This window comes from Apiospora marii, assembly GCF_038362585.1.
Source record: "Apiospora marii strain CBS 49790 chromosome Unknown utg000009l_segment0_segment0, whole genome shotgun sequence".
NCBI lineage: Eukaryota > Fungi > Ascomycota > Sordariomycetes > Amphisphaeriales > Apiosporaceae > Apiospora > Apiospora marii.
Window position 1 is genome coordinate 808,089 of NW_027117381.1, and position 23,500 is coordinate 831,588.

Sequence of the window (23,500 nt, forward strand, 5' to 3'; positions counted from 1 at the left end):
GATGATGATGATGAGAAATAGAAGTATATATGATGTGTATTGCTCTGTATATAACAGTAATGCCATTGAAAAGGGTGGCTGTAAATCGAGTATCCGAAAATGTTCAGATTACTCGCTACACGTTGTGATTTACTCATGACAACCGGCATAGCAATTGTATCAAACAATAAGTCAAGAAAGATGTAACTATATCGTACCTCTTCGTACAATCATAAACCATGATTCATTTGTAACGCCTCCCGTCTCCAATTGTATGAGTTCGAAGGATGTCCAATTCATTCTTCAACACAAACCTCAACACATCACCATGCCAATGAATAGTCCGTGTCATAGTCAATCTCGTATTGGTGACAAGTAAATAAAAATAACATAAAACACGCTGGCTATATATGAGAAACCCTAAGAAACCGCACCTGGCGTAAGACCAATCAATCCCTTGCCGCACCGAGCTACCTTCTCCCACAATCAAAGCGAAGCCACCACCCGATCGCCCCCTCCCACATACCCCCCCGCCCCTTTCTTCGCCGTCGCCCCGACGGCGACCGCGACCTCCGCCCTCTCGTCATACACCGCGTCCTCGACCCGCAACCCCAGATCCCGCACCAGCCTTCCCCACGACACGGCCCCGCGCCGCGCCAGCTCCCGCGGCACCCCGGCGTCGCGGTCCGCCATGCGGCGGTGGAACAGCTCGAGGCTGACCCAGCCCTCGAACCCGAGGGCGTGGAAAATGGCGCGCGCAATCTCGCGCACGGGCAGGTACGCGCCCCGCTCGCGCTCCCCGTAGAAGAGCCGGCAGTTGCGCGACCAGCTCATGCGGGCCGGCTGCGCGGCGTCGTAGAAGGCGTGCCCGGGCCTCAGCGGGGCGGCGAGCCGCTCCGCGTCGACGACCTGGACGTAGAAGACCTTGGCGACATCGACGGTGGCGCGCAGGCGGGCGAGGGAGTCCTGGAGGGCGGCGGGGGCGTCGCCGCAGCAGCCCGTCGCGGCGGCGGGGTCGGCGTAGACGCGGCCGGCGATGTTGAAGGTGTCGAGGCACAGGCCGAAGTTGGGCCGGTCGACGGCTTGCACGATCTCCCAGCTGGCCTCCCAGGTGTCGGTGTGGGTGCCGAAGCAGAGCGCCTCGTAGACGAAGCGGATGCCCTCGGCGCGGCCCATGTCGGCGACCCGGCGCAGGTCGGCGACGATGCGGGCGCGGTCGCCCGTGCACTGCGACGCCGGCAGGAAGCTGGACGGGATCTGGACCATGTCGGTGCCGAGCCCCCGGGCCAGCCGGAACCAGAAGCGCAGCTGGTCGAGGCGGCGCGCGTGCGCGGCCCGGTCCAGCAGGCCCTCGTACCCGGCGAACGGCTGCAGGCACAGGATGGTGAGGTCCCGGGCCTGGCACATCTGCCGGATCAGCGCCGCGGCCGCCAGCTCGTTCTCCTCGGCCGTGGCGTGGCCGAGCTGCTGGGCCAGGTCCGCGAGGTCTTCGTAAAACAGCTCGATGCCCTTGTAGCCGTACGCCTGCGCCATGTCCAGCTTGTGGGCGAGGGAGTGGCCGGCGTGGGCGCGGCCCAGGGACATGGACGTGATTGCTAGTCGGCAAGGCATCTTGCCCTGTGTAATGTGTGCTTTGGGTTTGTGAAGCTTGATGTCTTGTCTTCAGGGGATGGTGTAAGACGATTGGTTTCGAAGACAAGATGGACTCGCGAATACAAGATTCGGGTCCTTGGGGGTATACGATCGAGGAGTATATATACAAGTAGACCCGTCAACTGAAAAACGAAACGAAATATTTATACTTGGGGGCAGCAGATCGACGACAGAAGAGATCAGACCCCAGCAGAAAAACAGATCGACGATGAGAGCAGACTCCAGCAGACAAACAATGTTGCAAAAGACCCTCGAACCTATGATGAGGATAGCTATGGTATTCCTGTCGATCCTAGAAAATGGCCTGATATGTGCAGAGGATCTGTCGACTCCCTTGAAGCACAGAGCGCGGGAAGGTTATATCACACAAGAGAGAGGGCAACGTCAAAGTCGACGACAAAGTGATACAAGCCCGAAGGGGGTGGTGGAAAGCGACGAATAAGTGTTCACAGAGAGATCAAAGGGTGACATGGCAGCAGCAGCAGCAAGGAGGAAGAGGAGGAGGGCGCATTTTGGAGTAACGGCAATTTGCATGCTTCCTTGCTTCCCCGGGGTCGCATTGCCCTCTCGGGACCCTGCGGCGGGCGGGCGGGTTCTGGCTACGCGAGAGCGCCCAAGGAAAAAAAGCAGGCGACTTGTCACTTACCATCCGCCGGGTAGGTGTGCCAGCCACGATGGCCGTGTCACCAAGCACACGATCGGAATAGTACCGCGCGGTCTTCCAGCGTCGGTCGGTCGCAGAAAAACGTGCCCAAGGGGGCCGAAGATAAGCGGGATGAGTGTACATCCATCCCTTCCAAGGTAGACAGACGTCATGGTCAAGTATGGATCTTGGAGACTGCGGCCGGGTAAAGACATAAACGGCCGAGTTGGAGGAGCCCCACTCGCCACTCCCGCCCTCATGGCTGAACGTTCACACACGCACACACACACCGCCAAGGGGGTTCTGACTTACTAACGCATGGCGTTCCATGAAATGGCATCCCAATTTCTCGAGCCGCTTTGGATTTGCATAATCTGAGACCCACCCCTTACTTCCCTGCAAACTACCACCGAGAGCCTTGGTTTTGAGATGTGTAATATTTGGGACAATGCTCAACTGGTCTACTTCTGGTGCCGTCTGTCAGGCCTCTGGGTTTGCTGTAGATAGCTAATGACAGCCGTACGAAAAGATAAGTGCGAAAAAGTTCATTTGACCATAATTACCTGGACAAGCGTAGCCCCTTGCCTGGATATTGTATCGGATATACTGCGATTAATATTCGAAATCCGACCTACGTACGTTAACACCGCCCATCAATGAAGACACGTTGGGTGCTTTTCTGGAACTTCAAAAGTTTGCTTGGTTGTGTGATTATGATGCATGCTTGCATCCATCAAATGTGACCCTTCGCCTCTTCCCTGGCAACGTTGCGTTGCGTCTGATGTTTGTAGAATACATGGTTTGCATGGCCTGATAATGGGTACCCGAAATCGCGATCTCCGAAGGGGGATCAAACAACCAGGTTCCCGGGCCCTTCACTGCGATCTCATCTCAACAGATGGTCCAAGATTCGATTAGATTAGGTTATTCGCATATACGCCCGCCCCGTCGCAGCCTGTATAGCTGTCCGTGAAAATTTCTCACTGTTCGTTTCATCACGGCTCCTGCTCCTTAATATCCTCCAACCGCGGCCGCAGCTGCGGCTGGTTCGCCACCCCCTGCTCCTCGTCCGGGTACGACCGGAACACCTCGGCCCGCATCAGCCGGCGCGGCGCCCGCCGCCCCGTGAAGAGCTCAAACTGCGCGAACCCCTGCTCGGGCAGGATGTCGAGCCCGTCCATGGCCACCCAGCCCCGGTACGCCTCGGCCCGCACCTGCGTCAGCAGCGGCGTGTTGAGGTACTTGTACGCGTACTCGAGCACCACGCCCCCGGTCGGGCTCTGCAGCCACGGCTCGGGCAGCGTGAAGTTGGGCGAGGGGCAGTCGCCCACGCTGTGCGTCGGGATGCAGGAGACGATCATGGTCGGCGCTCGGAATTCCGTGGGCCAGGCATCGTCTCGCGAGCGGAGGACGTGGAACTTGGTCTCAAAGTCGGAGCCGGCGCCGAGGAGAGGTATGTCGTGCCTGGCAAGCAGTCTCGAGAAGTGGGAGACAAGCTTTTCCGCATTCTCAAAGGTCCTATTGTAGATGGCAATATTCCGAACCCCAAGTTGGAGCATGGCATAGACGGCTGCTCGTGCCATGCCACCAGCGCCGATGACAAGTCCCGACGATGTAGGCCGCACGGCATTTGCAGGCGACAGACCCCTCCTGATGCAGGCCCGGACACCAATCCAGTCGGTGTTCTCACCAAAAAGTGCCAGAACCGGACCAGCCCGGTTCCTGTAGTGGAAGAACAGGGCATTGTCGGGAATGGTGCCGTCCGGTTTGAGCTGTCGCACCGGAATCAGAGTATTTACCGCCCCGATGGCTTTGGCATGACTGCTCAAGGAATGCGTCAGGCTGATGACCTCCACCTTGAACGGCAGACCAATGGAGGCACCAGCGAAGTGAGGATCGTGAATGAAGTCCCGTATATTACTCAAGGAGTCTGTCGAGTAAGGGGCATACGAGTGAGGAATTCCGCAGGCTTTGAGCGCAACTGCATGCATGGCCGGCGACAGACTGTATTTGACATTCGCACCAAAGACATACAGTTTCATCGCATCGATAATGAAGGAAGAGTGGAGAGCAGACGTTGCTTGCAGCGCCGTGAGGGCGGGCGGGATATATAAGGAGTCCTCATCCGGGTGTTGATGCAGGAGCGGTTCGGGAACAACCGATGTAAGAATGCGATTGAAACATTGCGAGTTTCTGCCTTTAGGTCCTGTATTGAAAGCAATGACAGGCAGTTCAGATGGCCCCATGTCTTTGAGTGCGGATCGAAGCGAATTGATGTCGAAGTTATCTTCCACCTGTGTCGCCGGCCGCAAAAGACGGACAAGATCGCAGTTCAGACTTCGGGCTTTTCTGTAATACGAAGTCCAGACTGGGTCTGTCCACGCTGGTGGATTTGATTTGATATTGACAGTGCCAATCACTTTTGTAGTTCTCCTCGAGGCCATTATGTGATGGAACCAACGGTCATCGAGCCTGAGATCGATAGCAATGTATTCCGGAGCCAGTCGCAGAGCGTGCCGCAGGTGGTCCGTATAGAGAATTCTCTGAGCTTCGCTAACAGAGTCTTCGGAAGGCCAGACGACATTCATGATGATGGGTATCACGGCATTCCGCCGGATATGCCCCACCACTTTGCTGATTTGGCTGGCACGCTCCGGAGTCAGTCGAGAATCCTGACCAGGCTGCGCGAAAACATCATCCACGACAATTTCGATGGCATCAGCTCCAGTCTCGATATCCTCGATATCTATTCGGTCCAACATTAACTTCGATAACGGGACCGACATGGCGTACGTAAACTGTCGCTTTTCGGTTGGTATGGAGGCCAAGGGGAAGGCCGACTCCACGTAGGGTATAGACCCCTCCGGCATACAAAAAGACAGGAACTTGAGGAAGTGTCTTTCTGCTCGTTTCAGGGTTAAATACGGTGTAGGGGACTTTTGCCCCGAGTCTTGATTGACGGCAGTGGACTCCACCACGGTCGTATCTCCCTTCTTTGGCGGCACCTCTGACACGTTGAAGAACTCCAGGTTACAGCAGGCGCGAAATGTCGTAGATGCGTAGACGAGCAGTTCGTTGAACTTGTCTTCGTCTGTGACTTTGAGATAGTCTGCGATCGACGAGGACTCCCGCATCACGTGGATGACTGGATGAGAGACAGCGAAGTCCTCCAAGAGGCTCTGCAGGCAGCGCTCCATCCAGGACGTGACTATTATACAGTCTCTTCCATGGTTTGCCAATAAGGTCTGCAGTAGTCCGTACTGGCGTCTTTGGCACTCCGCCGCACCGTATGCCTTTTTGAAGGCGTGGGTAGAAAGGCCCGCGGCTTCCTGGAAGGCCTTCTCCGTGTCTATTATCCGTCTCTTCATGGCCGTCGAGGCAATGATGGCCAATGTAGATTTTCCGGAACCCCGCATTCCGACCAGGACCACCGAGGCGTTGGGCTCGAACCGCAAAGTGGTGTTCTCGTAGGGAGATCGCGATGGCGGCGAGTGGCTGGAGGCTCTCGAACCAGGTGCGGATCGGCGTTGCGAGGCGGCAGCGGTGTCTTTGATCTCTGCTCGGCCGGGATAGAACCTCGGAGGCGCATCCAGAGAAGAGTGCGGCCTGCTGACCGGAGATCTGTGAGGCCGCTCGGCAGCATCGCGGTCTGCGTACAGGCCATAGTATTTCGGGCTCGCCTCATCCGTCGCCACGGCGGAGAATGGGCGTTTGACTCCCACGATAGGAGACGTTGTAGGCATTGGAAACATTGTGAGTTATGGAGTATTATATCCAAGACATAGGAATATTGTCGTATTAAGCCGCGGAAACATTGATCGCGATAGAGGCGGAAGTTCACTTGTCAAATAGACCAGCGACTCTCACAGCAGCTGGGGGATATTTGACGGTCGTGGCGCCTGGGACAAATCTAGCCATCTGCCTTCTGGATGCATAGGCACAGGGAGCAAACAATCAATCGTACGAGATATGGCACGGCAAGTATGTAGGTGATCGGTGAGGTGCAAGGTATGTTTCAAAAAAGCATGTGGTAAATTACCGGTCAAGCAGGGCATGGAAGCAAGGCGATGCTTCCGTCAGCGTACGCCCAGCGAGCCAGACCAGACTGCGGGAGAGAGAGACCGACCCGCTATTAGACCAATCTTCCCCGCCTGGAGCCAATGGGTTAGGCCCCAATCTGGCTCTGGGGTTGCGTTGGAGAAATAGCCTGGAGCGATCCCACTCTGGTGCTAGCGCTGCCACCCCTCACGCTGGCCCATGGCTAAACATTTAACCGCCAGCAGCTCGCAGTTGTGTCGACCTCTAACCCTGTCTCTACCCCAGGTTTCTTCCCCACTGAAAGACACCATGTCGCAATCTGAGTCTGAATGGCCCGAGACTTGCGTGTCGGAGCGTGCGCTGTTTCTCGTCCATGTTCCATGACGAACCCTGAGCTGCAAATCAGCACGACGACAAGAACTGCAATTTGCTTTTGCCTCCGATCAGCGACAGGACCAGAGCGATATAGGCACCTCTGGCAGGGCAATGCCAAGTCGCTGCGTCTAAATCGCGGATTGACGCCATGTTTGGGGAGGACGCGACCGCCACTCCGACGACGTACAGCTTGGGTGTGCGGACAGAGCGGTCACGGCATCAAAAGCTAGCCGCAAGCCATCATCATGCCTCCCACAGCGGCGAATGCGACGATGGGCAAGAAACGCCAGGCGAGCGAGACCGACCAGGACAAGCCCGTCCCCAAGACCAAGTCACCCCCCGCCCCGAAGCGCCAGAGAGTCTCGAGAGCCTGTGACCAATGCCGAGGTGCCCGTGAGAAATGCGACGGCATCCAGCCTCTTTGCTTCCCCTGTGCGTCGCAGAACCGCTCCTGTACTTGGGAAGAACCCAAAAAGAAACGCGGAGTGCAGACGGGCTATATCCGCACGCTCGAATTGGCTCTGGGCTGGATATTTGACAAAATACCTGGCACTGAGGAAGCTCTGCATGCTATGCTCACACATGAAGGAGGCCAAGGCCGTTCGTTGCTTGTAGGAAAAGACTCCGGGTCTGGCAGCCGTCTTCACAGAAAATGGCGGAAGAGCAATGTCCACAAGGAGATCGAGCGCGTTCTTGCCGGGGGAGATGTATCCGACATCAAGGGCGAGAAGCCTTCGTCGGCAAACGGGGATTCCGACAGCGGCGATGATGCAGACATGTCGTATCAGTCCGCTTTGGACCGTTTGCCTCCGACCAACGGGGCAAATGCCATGGCATTCGGCAGGACTTCATTGACACCAGACCAAGCGAAGACAGCGGTAACCCAGCTGCCACCCAATTGCTGGCGTCTGATGGATATTTATGTCTCCTATACGCATTGCTGGTTCCCTGTGTTGGACAAAGTGTCTATGCAGAAGACCTCCTACCTTTACAGAAACGAGGGGCTGGAACTTTCACCAGATGAACCCAATTCTGCAGCTCACGCAGAACTATGGGCAGCCCTGGCATTGGCCTCTTACCAAGAACAAGCCAGCCAGCGGGGAGTCGAAGACAGCAAACAGCTTTTGCAGTCAGCAGACCCCACATCCTACTACCGCATTGCACGGTCTTTGATACCCAATGAGGATGGCCATTTTGAAGTACGGCACGTAAATGCGCTGCTGGTTCTTATATTGGTCAATCTTGGGCTGCAAAAACTGGACCCGGCTTGGATACTAATTGGGATGGCGAGCCGTCTGGTAATACATCTACGCAACCAACCGGGCATCAAGTCCGAATGTGCCTGGCGGCTTCATCATGCTTACATGGGCTGTTTTATACTCGACACTGTTCTATCGATACGCCTGGGTCGAACTCCACACTTGCGAATCGAAGAAAACCCAGGGTCTTTGCCGGCGTCTCTGGCCTTGGAAGAAAATGAGCGGGAGGAATGGGACGGCTGGATACCTTGCCTTGGCTTTGGGTCGCAACCGACGCCCCATGTCACTTCTCGCAGTCCGTCCCATTGTTTGAGCACCTTCAGCTCCCTCTATGAGATCCATAGAGCGATCTCATCAAATCTTTACTCCCCTCTGCATTCTGTAGCTCATCCCAATGAGCCGTTCTCTTTACAGGTTCAGCGAGCCATCGCACTTCAGCAGAGCCCTCGAAACACGTTTGCGGACTATATAACGAACGGTGGTAGACCACCCGTGTTATTGCCATCTCTTTCAGTTCTTCGTCTGGCCTACCTCTGCTTGGAATCTCAACGTTACCCTTCATCAGCACCTTCGCCCCTACCGATTCTGGAATGCGTCGAAGAGCATATCAAGAATTTTGGTGTCTGCAGTGCTACGCCATTGTTCTCGACTTATATGAACTTGGTGTTTCAAAATCATGACCTTAATCAGATGAACCCAGTGGAGAGGTCCCGCTGGAGAGATGGGGTCACGGCTATTGAATCCGTGTGGGGTGCTGCTTCACTGACATCACCGACTCCCCAGCGGTCTCAACCACAATCCCAATTCGAGCCTTTCACACACCAAAGTCGTCGCAATGCCAGTATTTCAAGCGCTATCAACAACCAGTTACCCACTCCGGTATCCTACTACGCGGAGAAGCTCCCGAACCTCTCCCAGGCCATGCTCGGTGTCGGTGAAATATACGCGCAGCCGGGGCACCCCTCCACTGCCACGAACACGGCCGCTGCTCCTCCACCGCACCGCCAGCAGCCCCTGAGCCTCAACAACCAGCTCAACTCCCCGACCAACAGCAGCAGCGTCTTCACCAATGTAGCCACCCTGGATTCCATGGCGGTGGCGGGGATGCCTTCGACGCCCCAGTACCCCATGCACGGGCGCCCGAGCTTCAGCAGCGGGACGTTCGATTACGATGCTATCCTCGACGACATCGCGTCGCTGGACCGGACTGACCGGATGGAGTCGGACCCGCAGTTCATGACCAACCTTGGCTTCGCGCCGGGGAGCAGCCTGGCGGATGTGTTTACTCAGGACTTTATGGGATATACATGAGCGAGTCAGCTGCAGACTTGCACCGTATGGGGATCGCATTCTCGAAAGTATGAGATACGAAGTTGGGGTCAGACTTGCTGTTGTCTGACCTGTTTAGTATTGTCTATGTTCTCTGAAAGGCTGCTGGCTTCAGCAAAGTCACGATTAAATGATACGCCGACAGGAAGCCAGACTTCTGGAGCTCGATCAATGCCACATACGTTGGGGTAATGTAGATATACATGTTCGGCACACTGGGACCCAGGGGTACATTGCCACGACCAAGTCGACCGTCAGAGAAACGGCTGAACGAACGTGATGGAGTTAATGGGATCGTTGAATGATGATCTCCCTCTGTCCAAGATAGCCAAAAGCCCGAAAAAACGATTCCTTGTGGGCGGAGAAACCGGCGACGACCTCACCATCGGATGACGAATTGCTGCTGAAGACTTTGTACCCTTGTTTATATTTGGCAAATAACCCGTCAAATCGCTCTTGAATTGAGTGGAAGGCTCATATAAGATATTGAGTAATGTATATATGTATATACAGCAAGCCTCACTGTGGCATACAGCAATAGCTAAATAGCGGTACCGTCGATTATCTAGGCCGAATTGGCCTCATCACCAAGATCTATTAAAATACGAATGGTATATCATCGCTGGCTGTATTACAATAACCACACATATATAACGCGAGAGAAACTAGTCCACCATGATTGGCTCGGAGTCGCGTACCGAATGGAACGAGATGCTTTGTGAAATGAAGTATTAATTTCGAGTGGGCGGTGCCATTCAGGGGTGCCATTCCGCTATCACCGCCTTTTCTCTCACTGCTTGGTAGAAATGCCAAACTGCTCGTTCTCGGCGATGGGGGCCGGGCGCAGCGCCGACTCGTTCAGGTCGTTCTCCTGCAGGAAGTCGCGCGTGCCCGAGGTCTCGGCCACCTGCGTCGTCGAGAGGACGTACTCCTCCTTGTCGATGTGGCGGAAGAACCAGTACTGTTTGTTTTATAGTCAGCGATAGTACTTACAATAGGCGGTGAAAGCCAAGGGAATGGGGGAAACAACTTACAAACCAGACGGTGGTGATGGCGCCGAGGATGGCGATGGCGCCAAAGTCCCAGACCAGGTGCGGGTCGGTGATGGCGGCGGTGGCGGCCAGGTTGACGATCTGGGCGATAGCGGTGCTGGCGAGGTTGATGGCGGAGACGAGGCCGCGCATGTTGATGGGGGCGCGGGAATAGGCGATGCCGTAGGCTATTGTCGCATATTAGCTAACGACTCCACAGTCTCATTTTCAGAAGAAGTTCAAAAGAAAACAAAGGACGCACCCGGCACGTTGATGAAGAGCTCGGAGAAGCCGCCGAGGGCGTAGGGCAGCGCCTCCCACCACAGCGAGATGTCGGCGACGAGCCCCTCCTCGACGCAACGCGGGTCCGTCGAGCCGTGCCAGCCGCACGGGCTCAGCTGGTAGGCCTTGTAGCACAGGACGCAGTAGCCGATGCCGCCGAGGGTGGCGATGGCGAAGCCGGTCGTGATGCGGGCGACGGGGCCGTAGTGGATCGACCGCTTGCGGAGCAGGGGGTAGAAGAAGTACTGCATTGACATTGGGGTCAGTTATCTCCCGTCGTCCTCACGTCGGTTAGTCAGTCGGGAGTAGTTGCGGCAACTTACGTTCAGGATGGGCCCGCCCAGGATGATGCTGAGCGAGTTGAAGTTGCTGACGACGTCGTTGGGGACCCCGTCGCCGCGCAGCATGGTGCTGAGGTAGTTGGCCGAGCTGCCGAGGCCCTGGTCGTTCCAGATCTGGACGGGGAAGATGCAGAACATGCCGGTCGCCTGCATGGTGCGCTTGACGTCCGTCACGAATTCCTCGGGGTAGTGCGTCTCGACGGGCAGGCCGTGGGCGCGCTGGTAGGTCTGGGTGGCCGGGTCCCACCAGCCCTTGCGGCCGATGCGCCAGACGCCGCCGCGCCGCATGCAGTGGCCGATGACGCGGAAGACGTTGGGGAAGTCGGAGCCGCCCGGCTTGTGCAGGATCAGGCGCGGCTTGAGCCAGATGAGCAGCAGGGGCAGGGGCAGGTACAGGATCAGCGGGATCAGGAAGGCGAGCCACCAGCCCACCAGGCGCGCGCAGTACGTCGTCGCCGTCGACATGAAGCCGCCGATGTTGATGAGCAGGTAGAACCACAGCATCACCCGCTCCGTGCTGTGCTCCGGGTCCTCGATGACGCGCTCGCCCGACTTGAGCGTCTTGACGACGGGGACATGGCTGCTCAGCTGGTCAAGCAGCAGGGGCGTCACGTTGGGTTTGAACATGGCTACCAGCAAACATTGTGTGTCAGAGGTCTAGTTTTAACTAGTTCAGGTGAAATACTTACCGGCTCCAATGGAAAGGATGTAGACCCCGATGAAGAAGGGGATCTTGGCTGTGTCGTTGGCGATCAAGGCCTTGGCGCCGCCGGCGACGATCAGCACGTGGGCGACACCGCATACGATGACACCCCAGAAGATCATGTTATACCGTCCAAACCTGGTGTCGGCGAGGTAGCCGACGAACAGGGGGAGGAGGTAGGCCAGCAACGTAAACGATTGAGTTGTGGCATTCTATTGTCGCGTGTCAGTCCAGGGGTTTGTCAATCGTAGCGTTTGCGGGTACTGCATATTGCGCTTCCCAGTTCGGTTCACAACAAGACAGGTCAGAATTCAATGTGTGTAGTCACTTACAGCAATCTGCTCCCCCAAGCCAAGAGCACCTTGATTGGCCTGGCTTCCGTACGGAACCGCCCCCATGCCGTTACCACCCTTCGGCAAGGGCCTGTTGATGTAATTGGTCCAGATCTGTGCACAGCCTAAATTCAAGTGGCAAGTTAGAATCGTCGCAACCACCGGGGGTGTCTATAGGGGGGAAGAGAGAGGGGAAGGGGTCCAGTCCCCATATGCATGAGTTATCTGTCTTGCAGCCAAGAACGGCAATTCACCAGACTCACCGTAGTACGAAGCCCGCTCGCAAAACTCGACGGCGCAGAGCAGGTAGGCGATGACGGGGACCTTGCCGGGCACGCGGCGCAGCGTCGCCCGCTCCTCCTCGGTCGGCTTGCCCTCGTAGTCCTGGTTCAGGACGGCGATGTCGTAGATGGGCGCGTGCGCGTCCCCCGGCGGGGTGTGCCCGCCGCCGCCGCCCTCCACCTTCTCGTGCAGGGACGGCGTCTTCTCCCCCATGGTCGTCGTCGTCGTCGTCGTCGTCGCGTGCGGCGGTTCGGGCTCGGGTTCTATGTTCGCTGTACACAGTCATGGGGCGCCAATGTTAGCAACAGGAGGGCTTCGGCTTGATCATATATACATGTGTGAGAGTATAACAGTAACACGAGCAAGGGGCTGATAACCGCAGTCTCACAGTTGGCCCCCACGAGGAATGTTTCAATCCGGAAACTGAACCGAGGTGTTGATTCTATGGTGCGACTTACACATCTTTGCTTCTTATGAGACCCAATGGCGATCACGCTACACACCAATTGTTCGGTGTACGGGAGGCAACGAGAGAAAGAGAGACAGAGAGAGTCTGGCAACAGCAACAACGAGAGAAGGCAGCAGAGACAAGAAATCCTCCCGGTGCGATGGGATGGGAACAAGCAGATTATTTGTAGCCGCGCTCTCCTCGTCTCGGTTCGCGGCTGCAACTATGCACTTTAACCCCAATCCCCTTCCCCCCTCCCTCTTCGTCCAATTCATCCTGGACTAACCAGTAGCTATGCAGTAGGTATGGATGGCCCTCGTGCATGCGCGCGCGGATCTTATTTCCCAGGTGCTACCAACCTGCAACCTACCTGCAGGAGGATAAAGGTGACATATCCCTTTGTTTCTCTCGTCCACACACACACACACACACACACACACACTCCTCCCCGGCTGGCGGTCTCACCAACCTACCTAGAACTGGAGGCCAGGTTAAGCTCCTTCCCCTTTGGGTAACTGCGCAGGCTGATTATGATGGGCTCGTGTCAGCCCATGCCTTCGCCTTACGGGAAGCTGCTTCGCTCGGGGGAATCCAATTTGCCAATGGGACGAAGCCATTAGCAATCCTCGCTTGGCTCAGTTGCCAGGCTCGCTCATGTCTGTCGTCGTTTGCTTCCAGCGCGCCCAGGATTCCCACGGTGCTTCGCACTCTTCTTGGCCTAGCCTTATCACGCTCAAGCTTCCTGGGCCGCTCTGGGCGCACCTGGGCAAAAGCAGGTTATATGCAAGGACCTTCTAGCGCCATTCCGGAAGACGGAGCGTCTCTGTCATTGGACAGCCCACATACGAAACCGGAATCCCAGTCCGCGCCTGCTGCTGCTGCTGCGGTGTTTACGAGCAACAGGCCCATCGGATGCAGCGTGTCAAGCGACCAGTTCGGATTTCAATCCCCCGAGGTCGTCATAGTCAATCAGTCCGTAACGATTGGTCGCATGGGTCGATGTGGTTTGCCCAATCGAGGGCCAATCTCGACGTTGGCAAGAGAGGATTCGGATTGCCACTCGGCGAAATACAACCAAGACGGCATCAATTGCGGACAGGAACCGAACCGAGGCCTGTCGCAAGAGAAACAAAGCAAGTAGCCCTCCAGATAAGAAGAAGTCGGGTGACACGGGGGGCTGAGGCGAGATAGCCTTACACGCGTGTATCTCTGCCGTGCCAATTCATGATTTTTTTTCTTGCGTTTGGGTAACTGCGGGCAAAGTTGGATTGGAGAGCAAGGTCATCCAGTAGGTTAAATGCAATTGAGTGCGACGTGCATCCGTTGGGTTACCTCGTGGGCCGATTTCTTTCTTATCTGGTAGGTAGCAGTAGGACCGTCGCAACCCGTGCGGCCGTGGGTGGTGGGTGGTGGGGGCAAATGCTCTCCCCTGCCAACACAAGCATCTGTTAGGTATGCACAAGGGCCCATAACCTGGCAGCAGCTGAAAGTGCTTGTTTTATGGGAGGACCAGGTTGCATACCGCGAGTGTTAGCTCCGTGTCACCAAACGGTCGAATACGCATGGAGTTTATGTCAAAAGTCTGGTAATCTATACTCTGCACTACCCGCAGATCTGTGTTTATCTCTATGCCACTACTCTCGATCAACCATCTGGTTATATGGGTTGTTGGGATCAGCCCTCTCCTGTTCCACCGTGGGCAGTGTCTTGATGACTCGGGCAGGCGAGCCGACGGCGACAGAGTACGGAGGGATGCTCTTGGTGACCACAGACCCCGCACCTGGATATGTGCGCATTTGGTTAGCTGTATTCTCTTTGGCTGTCAGTTCGGGGGCCGTAGATAGCCAGGAAAGGAAGGAGACGACAGATGAGGAAGAAGGATGAGAGAACTATCGATTGATCTCTCAGACCATTGGGAACTCACCAATGGAGCAGCCCTTGCCAATGGTGACCCCGGGCAGGATGATGGAGCCGCCCCCGATCCAGGCGTCGTCCTCGATGGTCACCGGCAGCCCAAACTCGACAAACTTGATCCGGGACAGCACGCTCGTGTCGTGCCCCGCGGTGTAGATGCTGACGTTCGGCCCGAACTGGACGCGATCCCCAATGGTCACGAGACTGGTGTCGAGGATGGTGAGACTGCCACAACCGTTAAAGATAACGTCCAGTTTCGTCAAATATCCCCACAAAAGCACAATCAACTTACTTGAAGTTGGCGAAGCAGTTCTTGCCAATAATCACATTACATCCATAGTCCGGTAGAAACGGCGGCTCGACGAACGAGCCGGTGCCGAACCGGCCCAGCATACCCTTCAGGATATCGGCCTGGGCCTCCTGGAACCTCTCCATCGGCTGCGCGCCGGGATCGAGATGGTTGAACTTGTGCGCCAGGCACCTCGCGCGGTGTCGCCCCTCCATCAGCTTGGGATGCAGCGGGTCGTACCTGGAATAGGCCGTGTGTCAATTCCATGAACTCGTGACTTCAAGGTCGAGAGAGCCGTCGGTGAACATACATCATGCCCGAGATCATCTTCTCGTACTCGTCGCACCAGGGCGTGTGCTGCAGCGTCTTGGCCGCTTCGATGACCTTGGGGTCCAGCTCTGTTTTGGCCGCCATTCTGTGATGCCTTGTTTGGAATGGACACTTTCAAGTCTGGTAACTCGAGTATATATACAGCGTATCGGAGTTTGTGTATTGATGAGCTCGGATAGAGTTGAAGCTCTGCACCGTCCATGCCCCGCGGTTGCGGGCCGTCGTTCGTGGGGGGTTTTAACCACGTATTCTGGAGGCTAAGACAGTGGAGAAGGACAAGAAAAGTACCATCTTGGCGCAATACATCATCGCCTGCGCGGACAAACTGTCGCCAAAATCAAGAGTGAGCCTTGGCTATGAGCGGTGTGTACTCTCAGGTTACTACATAGGTTGGAATAGGTACATGATTCTGCGAGCTCTCAGTTGAGTCTGGGGTAGGCACAGCTGAGCCTGGAAGGGCGGGCAAAGTCCAAAAATGACAAGCAATCGCCGTTACAACAGCCCGCGCAGAGAGCATCGATTGCATCATTGGGAGACCCCACTCGACCAACTAGATGGAAAACATAGGCGGCTCAGCAGCAATTCCACATAAGTTATGTGACTGAATCCTGTTACTTCCCCCATTATTGCCGATTGGGGATCCGTAAGGGGATTGTGACAGTGAGGATATCGTAGGTGATTCTGGCCGTCTAAGGGGCCCCGCCCGCCCCGCGCCTCAAGCACAAGTGACTGTCGGACATCTTAAGACCTTATACCTACATATCCCATCTGTTCAATTAACAGGACCAGGTCACTTGTTCTTAGACCAGAGAAGCACCTTTAGACAATTCTCGATATAGACATACACATTTATTACTGTTGATGGCAAGATGTCGTTTTGGGCAGATGGGCACCCACTGCCCACCACGGTGGTTCGGCGTTTTCCGAGACTGTCCACTTGACAGGCAGACAGTGCCCGCGCTCAATTTACAGCCAAGCAACGCATGCTTACCGGAAAAGCAACTGCAACCACACCACAACAAAGGCGACGATGCTCTTGTCCCAGGAGATAACAAAATCTACCAAAACATGCTCGTTCAATGTTTCCTCCATCCTACCGGCCATCGGCGCACTGCGAATGGACTCTTCGACGTTGTTTCTCCCGGATAATGCAGAAGACATGCGGCGTCGGCCGCCCGGTCTTGACCTGACAGTGAGTGTCGCGGCCGATCGCAAATGGTGCCTATCGCTGCAGGTAGTTTCGGATCTCGTATCGATCGAACCCCATGTATGTAACACCTGCGCGTGCGACGCCCAGCCTCCCCTACTCTCGCTCAGCTGAGACCGCTGACTTATGTGTGTTTGGGCGCTTCGGGTTGCCGGCAGCTCGCTACCTAGGATATCCTATCGAAAGCCAGGATGAGAGAAGACCCGGGCCGAAACATGGCTATGTAGGGAATCGACCTGCAGATGAGTCCGTTGAACATGACTAGAAAGGCCACCGCTAGAGCCAACTCAGCGACCAAGTAGCCGCTGAACCCAAAATAGGCACTTATCAGCAAGGACGTGGAGTCAAGCTATCGCATCCAGACGATAGGCGTGTTGTATCATGGCCGGTGCAGCCCACGAGGCAATCTCTTTAGGCCTTTACACAGATCTCTGACAAACCGCGACCTTCAGTCCAGGGGTCCTCGCGCCAGTGGAGCTGCAGCGAGCTTGGTATCGGCGGTGGTCGGGTAGCAGATGAGCGCAGGCGACAGTGGCAGAGTGGGTTTCTTTCGCAGCGGCTGCCGGCGCTCTAAGTCGTCGGTTAACCCCGCTATCAGGGCCACCCTAAACCGACATGGGGACCCCCAGACGGGCGTACATAGAGCTCCCCCATAAGCTCCTTATCTCCCAAACGTCATTGGTGATGGCGCCCGCCCAGAGCGACCCTGAAGAGGGCAAAAAGTGGTGCCCTGTCTGATAAAGAAAAGAAAATTACAGCATAATCTCGATAGCCCATTGCCATCGATAGATAGCTTGTCGACCCGAGATGCGAACTGCATTCAAGTATATAAGAAGACCCTGCGTGTCGCGTCTCATGCCTGGATGAACCACTGTTCTCCCGGTGCTTTGGGTTCGTCAAGAGGAAAAGTCTCTCAATCACTCTCGAGTTACTTCATTCGGCGCCAAGGTTCCCAACTTGAGCGGAGAGGACCTGGCTTGCGCTACGAACCTTGGATCCCATACGACCAATCGCATAGGCTCCATACGACCCAATTGGAATTCTGTCGAGTGTTACGAGAAAAAAGCAAGCTACGATGGACGAAGATCAAGGACCCTCGCACATCGCGCCCGAGTCGGGTCGCCCCTCCCGGAAGACCGTCCGCGATCGGCTGATGGGCGTCCGCCGGACCTTCTTCACGCGGGACGGCCTGCTCGGGAGCTACGACTACGGCTTCCTCTTCACGCCGAACCTGCCGTTCATGAGCCGGCCGAAGCAGGCGTCCCCCTTCTTCGGCCTCAACGACAGGATGCCCGTCTTCCTGGCCCTGGTGCTCGGCCTGCAGCACTCCCTGGCCATGCTGGCCGGCATCATCACGCCCCCGCTTCTCCTGACGGGCGCTACGGGCGTCAACCTGCCGGGGGAGCTTCAGCAGTATATTGTATCGACGGCGTTGATTGTCTCGGGGATTCTATCGTTGATCCAGATTACCCGATTCCATATTTTGGGAACCCCGTATGTTACCTATTCAACCGTTTCCCATATTTTTGCCACTTATGAAAGTGATAAGAAAGAAACCCACTTCTACTATTGCCGCTCATGTAGTGAGTGTACCACTGACTGAATGTTCCCCATAGATACTACCTTGGAACCGGCCTGATCTCGGTCGTCGGCATCTCCTTCTCCATCATCCCCGTGGCGCAGGGGGCCTTCGCCCAGATGTACGCCAACGGCTTCTGCCCGACGGCGGCGGACGGGACCAAGCTGCCCTGCCCGGACGGCTACGGCGCGCTGCTGGGCACGGCGGCCGTGTGCGCCCTGATCGAGATCCTGATCGCCTTCATCCCGCCCAAGATCATGCTGCGCATCTTCCCGCCCATCGTCACCGGCCCCACCGTCATGCTCATCGGCATCTCCCTCATCGAGAGTGCCTTCAAGAACTGGGCCGGTGGCAGCGGGCCCTGCGCCGATGCCGTCCCCACCGACTTCTTCAAGCTCTGCCCTGACGTCACGGCGCCGCACGCGCTGCCTTGGGGCTCGGCCGAGTACCTCGGCCTCGGCTTCTCCGTCTTCCTCACCATCATCCTGTGCGAGCGCTTCGGCGCCCCGATCATGAAGTCGACCTCGGTCATCATCGGCCTGCTCGTCGGCTCCATCATCGCCGCCGCCTGCGGCTACTTTGACCGGACGGGCATCGACTCGGCCCCCGCGGCCTCCTTCATCTGGGTCCACACCTTCAAGCTGTCCGTCTACGGGCCGCTGGTGCTGCCCATCATGGCCGTGTTTATTATTTGCGCCTGCGAGGCCATCGGCGACATCACGGCCACCTGCGACGTCTCCCGCCTCGAGGTCGAGGGCAAGCTCTACGAGTCCCGCATCCAGGGCGGCGTGCTGGCCGACGGGCTCAACGGCGTCCTGGCGGCCCTCATGACCATCACGCCCATGTCGACGTTTGCGCAGAACAACGGCGTCATCGCGCTGACGCGCTGCGCCAACCGGACGGCGGGGTACTGTTGCTGCGGGTTCTTGATCATCATGGGCGTGTTCGCCAAGTTTGCGGCGTCGCTCGTGGCGATTCCGTCTGCTGTCCTTGGCGGCATGACGAGCTTCTTGTGAGTACTCCCCCCTTTTCTTTTTGCTCTTTTCAGCGCTGCTCAGTGTGGTGACTAACACCTCGAACCCAGGTTCTGCGCCGTCGCGGTCTCGGGCATCGCCATCATCACCAAGGGCGTCCCCTTCAACCGCCGCAACCGCTTCATCCTCACCGCGGCGCTGGCCGGCGGCTACGGCGCGACCCTGGTGCCGACCTACTTCTCGCACGTCTTCACGTACGCGGGCGACAACAAGGGCCTCCAGGGCTTCCTGGACGCCATCGTGCTGGTCATGGAGACGGGCTTCGCCGTCACGGCGTTTATGGCCTGCATCCTCAACCTCGCCCTGCCGCCCGAGTTCGAGGAGCCCATCGAGGACGTCGCGCCGCTGCGGGAGGGGTCGGGGATTATGAACAGGACGGCGACGGCCGGGTCGGGGCTGGGGGATGGGGTGGAGGGCGGGGACAAGGGGATGAGGCAGGCTAGTCGGAGTATGGAGGGGAGCGGCTCGGCGGCGGCGGAGGAGGGGTATGGACAGCATGAGAAGGCCTTATGAGTAGTCACATATAGAGGCAGATTGGATCGAACCTGTTGAATTAAAAGTCATTATTCAATATATCGCTGTTGGTACTTTCGGACTTGTGCGATTGGTGAGAAAGTACTAATAAGACACTAAGTAGTCGAGTAGCAACAAATTTCGAGGTTGATGGGAACTATGTAGCTTTAGGGCAATTGAACCAAATACCCAATCAGCTCAGCGAATGAACGTATTTCTGTGCAAGAGCGCAGAGGACGAAAGGGGTATTGGAAGGGAAAGGTTTAGGGTGAATCACAACAAAGCTTGTCGTAGATGCATGCTACGGAAGCTTGCGATCAACTGGTTATCAAGAAAGTGTTGCAAAATTCATTCATTTCTAAAGATTGGTATCGACGGTACGACAACTCGTACTCGCTGCGCATCCTAGCCTTGGATCTTAAAACTCATAAATTCATTTACATCTCACAACCGCAGGAAAACGCGACTCCGTCTCCCGCCAGTGCTCATAACCCGTGAGGGTGACTGCATCTGTACATACCAAACCAGAAGGCATTGCATTAGACCTTGTGCTCGACCTCGTTAGCCGAAGAGTGTTGGTCGTGCTTGCTCTCCGTGAGGGAGTGGGCATCCGCCGTCTTCTCCTGGAGGTGAGCATGAGCATCACTAGCATTCGCACCAGCGGGACCGGCCTCCTCAAAGTGGCGACCGAGCTTCTCGGGGCCGAGGGCGGTGGTAATGGCAATTCCGAGCGCAATGATGACGGTCGCAATGCCCATGACGGGCCCGTAGGCCTCGACGCGGTGGCCCGCCGCGCTGGTGACGAAAGTGGACTCAGCGATGGCGTTGACGATCTGGGCCGAGGGCGAAGAAATCATGTTGCCGAGCTGGTAGGTGATACCCGGGAAGCTGGAGCGGTAGGCCGGAGGGGACAGCTCGTTGAGGTGGATGGGGATGACGCCCCAGGCGCCCTGGACGAAGAACTGCATGAAGAAGCCCGAGGCGGACAGGGAGCGCTCGCCCTCGGGCAGGATCCAGGCGGGGATCATGCAGCAGCTGACGAGGGCGGCGACGACGATGGCGCGGCGGCGGCCGACGAACTGGGACAGGTAGCCGACGACGGTGCCGCCGACGCAGGCGCCGACCTTCATCCAGATGGAGGCGCGGGTGCCGGCGGCGCTGGTGAGCTCCTTGGCCGTGATCATGAAGGTGGTGTACGAGTCCTGGCTGGTGTGGGAGTAGTAGTTGAACCAGGTCATGAGCACCACACAATAAAGGCACATGCGCCACTCGCGCGCCAGCATCGACTTGGTCTCGCCCCAGAAGTCGCCCGCCGTGATCTTGTGCCCGCTCTTCTTGGCCTCGAGGAACTGCTCCGACTCGGGGAAGCAGAGGCGCATCAGCCCGGCGCCGATGGACAGGCCCGCCGCCACCCAGAAGACCGTCTTCCACGTCTCGGTCGCGCCGCCCACGCCCAGGTTCGCGCACGCCGCCAGCACGTAGCCGAACGAGTAGCCCTGCTGCATGATGCCGCTCATCAGCCCGCGGGCGTCGGTCGGGCAGTTCTCCAGGGCCATGGCCACGGCGTTTCCGTAGACACTGTGATGGCGAGAAGCGTTAGCAGTCTGGCATTATATATACACTCGTTAAAAAGCTGAAGAGTACTCACCCTCCCATGAAGAGACCGAAGAGGGATCGGACAGCCAGGAACTGTTGGAATGTCGTCGAGTAGATGGTGGCAATTTGCAGGAGACCTATTGCACATACTTGTTAGTCATTTGGATATCATTGATATTGCCAATAAGTATAAGACCTACCCAGGATAATCATGTTGAAGATCATAGGCCACTTGCGCCCGAACCGATCACCCAGCAGCCCAAAGATGGCCGCGCCGACGGAGCGCAGCAGCAGGGTGAGGGTAATGGCCGTCGTGATGTCGGTCTTGGAGCGGTCGTAGTACTTGGCGAGCTTGGTGGTCTGGATGGAGAGGGCGTGGAAGTCGAAGGCGTCGGCGGTCCAGGCGTAGAACCCAACAAAAAAGTAGAGCCACTGCTTGGCCGAGAGCAGGGCGAACAGCCGGAACGGGTTCTGCAGCGGCGGCGGGTTCTGCCACTCCTCGTACGTCTCGCCCTGGCTGTTGGTGATGACGACGCGCTGCTGCCACCGGAACAGGTCCCGGAACGACTGCTTCGCCGTCGCCCACGTGCCCTTGACCATCACCGCCGGCTCGTGGCCCCCGGCGGCGGCGGCCGTGGCGGCGGGCGGGTTGGGCGTGGGTGAGGTTGTCGAAGCCATGGGAGCGGCTGCTGGAGAGGATGGTCTTTGTGGTGGGTGGTATTAGGGTTTCTGTGTGTCTCTCTCACAGTTGCTCGTATTTTGGCTTATCGCGGGGGGTTCGCTCTCTCCTTTATTTGAAAGAGGCTCTCCTGACGCAGTGGTTGAGAGAGTTTGGAACCTTAAGAGATAAACAGACGCAACCAGGATGGCCCTTTTCCAAGAAACCACCAAATTGGGAGTTCCAACAAGGTCCCTTATATACATCGCAACCTGCATCCCTCTTCCAGGGTCGCCTCGCTATCGCAGATCGATAGTTCACCGCTCGCTCGCCTATGCGCGCGAGCACATGGGGTAGATTGTACCACCACCCTCCCCCCCGACCCCAACATGTTCTTGCCGTGCGATGCTGCTTGCTTCTTCCCATTGACATTCCCCAATTGCGGGGATGCGCCGCTGATTCGTGAGTTGCCGTGCGAGACACAGGCATCCTCCCCCAGGTCTCGTTGCGGATGCAGCGATTCTGGGGTCGTGTGTGCTCAGCCAAGGCTGCCAAGTGTCTTGGGCCTGGGCGCCATTGGCAGGCCAAGACGCCGGCGCCGCCAGCATCGTGACCCCCCCCGGATCTCGCCCAGCAATATGGTCCAAACAAGGCTCCGTTTCCCCAAGGTTTGTTTTTTGTATTTTCCTTTTCTTTCCTTCTCCCAAGCCGTTTCGTTTCCACCCCCCCCCCCCCAGCCAGGCCCTCGCGTGCTAAAGGCCCGAATATTCCCGGCATTTCGTTCGTCTTCCCCGCGTCCTACTAAATTTGGTGCTTTTCCGGGGGAAGGAAAACTGGCTCCTTCTCCCTCTCTGATGCGCTGTTCCTCCGATACGGAGACAGACACTAGGAGAGAAAGAGTAGACCGTGGGGAAATACTGGAGTAGTTTTATGTAAGTATCTGGTGATTCCCGTGGCGTTTCTCAACGGTCTCGTCACCTTGCGTGCCAATGTTTCAATGACAGCTGTCTTGGGTTTGGCTGGATTATGTGAACAGCAAGGGCAGCAAACAGATGATATCTTCTGCTCTGCCGATCTCTATGACGGTGTTCGTCAGTGGCTAGGTGCGGGATTACTGATTAAGGCGTTGCGCGTGGCCGTGTGGTGGCATCGCGCCGCCGCATCTACATGGATTCCTATCCTCATTGGCCATCTGCGCGAAGTAACGATAATTTGAAATGGGGGAAAAGTGACAGCCTCCTCCTCCCTTACGCTTCGTATACTGGAAACTGTCTAGCTTTGTGGGGAGTCTATGCCATTTTTCTTCTTCAGCTGACATGTTACGTTTTGACTTAAGGCTCTAGCAGATGTCAAGCTCGTATGTAGTTCTGGACAGTCTCATGCCGTGATGTTTGCATCATCACCATTATCACCAAGTTCGCACTGCAAAAGAACGGCAAGCTGGGTGCCGAGTTTTCTACCCGTGGACCAGCTAACCCCCACAAGTCCAGTAACCCCAAGCTAGAAATCTCCGTAGGTTGGAAACTAGACACCTGGGCAAAGGCGCCGCGATCCTAGTGCGGTGGTGCCCAGGGATGGTTGTTCCACAACCCTCGTCGAAAAAGGTCCTCTAAAAGGTCCTCTATGTGGCGTACTCAAGCGTTTCGTTCGCTGGCTTGGCGTGGGCGCCGATCGCCGCGTGAGAT

General features: G+C 56.7%; 8 protein-coding genes across 8 annotated transcripts; 2 read left to right on the forward strand and 6 right to left on the reverse strand.

Moving 5' to 3' along the window:
- Positions 1 to 465: 465 nt before the first annotated feature.
- PG985_011749 (3-dehydroshikimate dehydratase) lies at positions 466 to 1,590 on the reverse strand (the record flags this gene model as incomplete). Its single annotated transcript, XM_066831516.1, has 1 exon — positions 466 to 1,590. One exon carries the CDS (start codon positions 1,588 to 1,590, stop codon positions 466 to 468), a length of 1,125 nt encoding a protein of 374 aa, XP_066679566.1.
- Positions 1,591 to 3,270: 1,680 nt separating this feature from the next.
- PG985_011750 (uncharacterized protein) lies at positions 3,271 to 6,027 on the reverse strand (the record flags this gene model as incomplete). Its single annotated transcript, XM_066831517.1, has 1 exon — positions 3,271 to 6,027. The coding sequence occupies one exon, from the start codon at positions 6,025 to 6,027 to the stop codon at positions 3,271 to 3,273; it is 2,757 nt and encodes a 918-aa protein (XP_066679567.1).
- A 906-nt stretch (positions 6,028 to 6,933) lies between these two features.
- On the forward strand, positions 6,934 to 9,258 carry PG985_011751 (uncharacterized protein; the record flags this gene model as incomplete). The annotated part of the gene is made up of 1 exon (XM_066831518.1): positions 6,934 to 9,258. The coding sequence occupies one exon, from the start codon at positions 6,934 to 6,936 to the stop codon at positions 9,256 to 9,258; it is 2,325 nt and encodes a 774-aa protein (XP_066679568.1).
- An 808-nt stretch (positions 9,259 to 10,066) lies between these two features.
- PG985_011752 (uncharacterized protein) lies at positions 10,067 to 12,709 on the reverse strand (the record flags this gene model as incomplete). The annotated part of the gene is made up of 8 exons (XM_066831519.1): positions 10,067 to 10,237; positions 10,311 to 10,495; positions 10,570 to 10,834; positions 10,913 to 11,559; positions 11,620 to 11,845; positions 11,966 to 12,090; positions 12,229 to 12,519; positions 12,706 to 12,709. The coding sequence occupies 8 exons, from the start codon at positions 12,707 to 12,709 to the stop codon at positions 10,067 to 10,069; spliced, it is 1,914 nt and encodes a 637-aa protein (XP_066679569.1).
- A 514-nt stretch (positions 12,710 to 13,223) lies between these two features.
- PG985_011753 (uncharacterized protein) lies at positions 13,224 to 13,604 on the reverse strand (the record flags this gene model as incomplete). Its single annotated transcript, XM_066831520.1, has 2 exons — positions 13,224 to 13,457; positions 13,542 to 13,604. 2 exons carry the CDS (start codon positions 13,602 to 13,604, stop codon positions 13,224 to 13,226), a joined length of 297 nt encoding a protein of 98 aa, XP_066679570.1.
- A 725-nt stretch (positions 13,605 to 14,329) lies between these two features.
- PG985_011754 (galactoside O-acetyltransferase family protein) lies at positions 14,330 to 15,312 on the reverse strand (the record flags this gene model as incomplete). The annotated part of the gene is made up of 4 exons (XM_066831521.1): positions 14,330 to 14,475; positions 14,620 to 14,834; positions 14,902 to 15,138; positions 15,209 to 15,312. 4 exons carry the CDS (start codon positions 15,310 to 15,312, stop codon positions 14,330 to 14,332), a joined length of 702 nt encoding a protein of 233 aa, XP_066679571.1.
- Positions 15,313 to 17,510: 2,198 nt separating this feature from the next.
- PG985_011755 (nucleobase:cation symporter-2- NCS2 family) lies at positions 17,511 to 19,561 on the forward strand (the record flags this gene model as incomplete). Its single annotated transcript, XM_066831522.1, has 3 exons — positions 17,511 to 17,929; positions 18,052 to 19,026; positions 19,099 to 19,561. 3 exons carry the CDS (start codon positions 17,511 to 17,513, stop codon positions 19,559 to 19,561), a joined length of 1,857 nt encoding a protein of 618 aa, XP_066679572.1.
- Positions 19,562 to 20,100: 539 nt separating this feature from the next.
- On the reverse strand, positions 20,101 to 21,835 carry PG985_011756 (Carboxylic acid transport protein; the record flags this gene model as incomplete). The annotated part of the gene is made up of 3 exons (XM_066831523.1): positions 20,101 to 21,139; positions 21,210 to 21,294; positions 21,358 to 21,835. 3 exons carry the CDS (start codon positions 21,833 to 21,835, stop codon positions 20,101 to 20,103), a joined length of 1,602 nt encoding a protein of 533 aa, XP_066679573.1.
- Between the last annotated feature and the right edge of the window lie 1,665 nt (positions 21,836 to 23,500).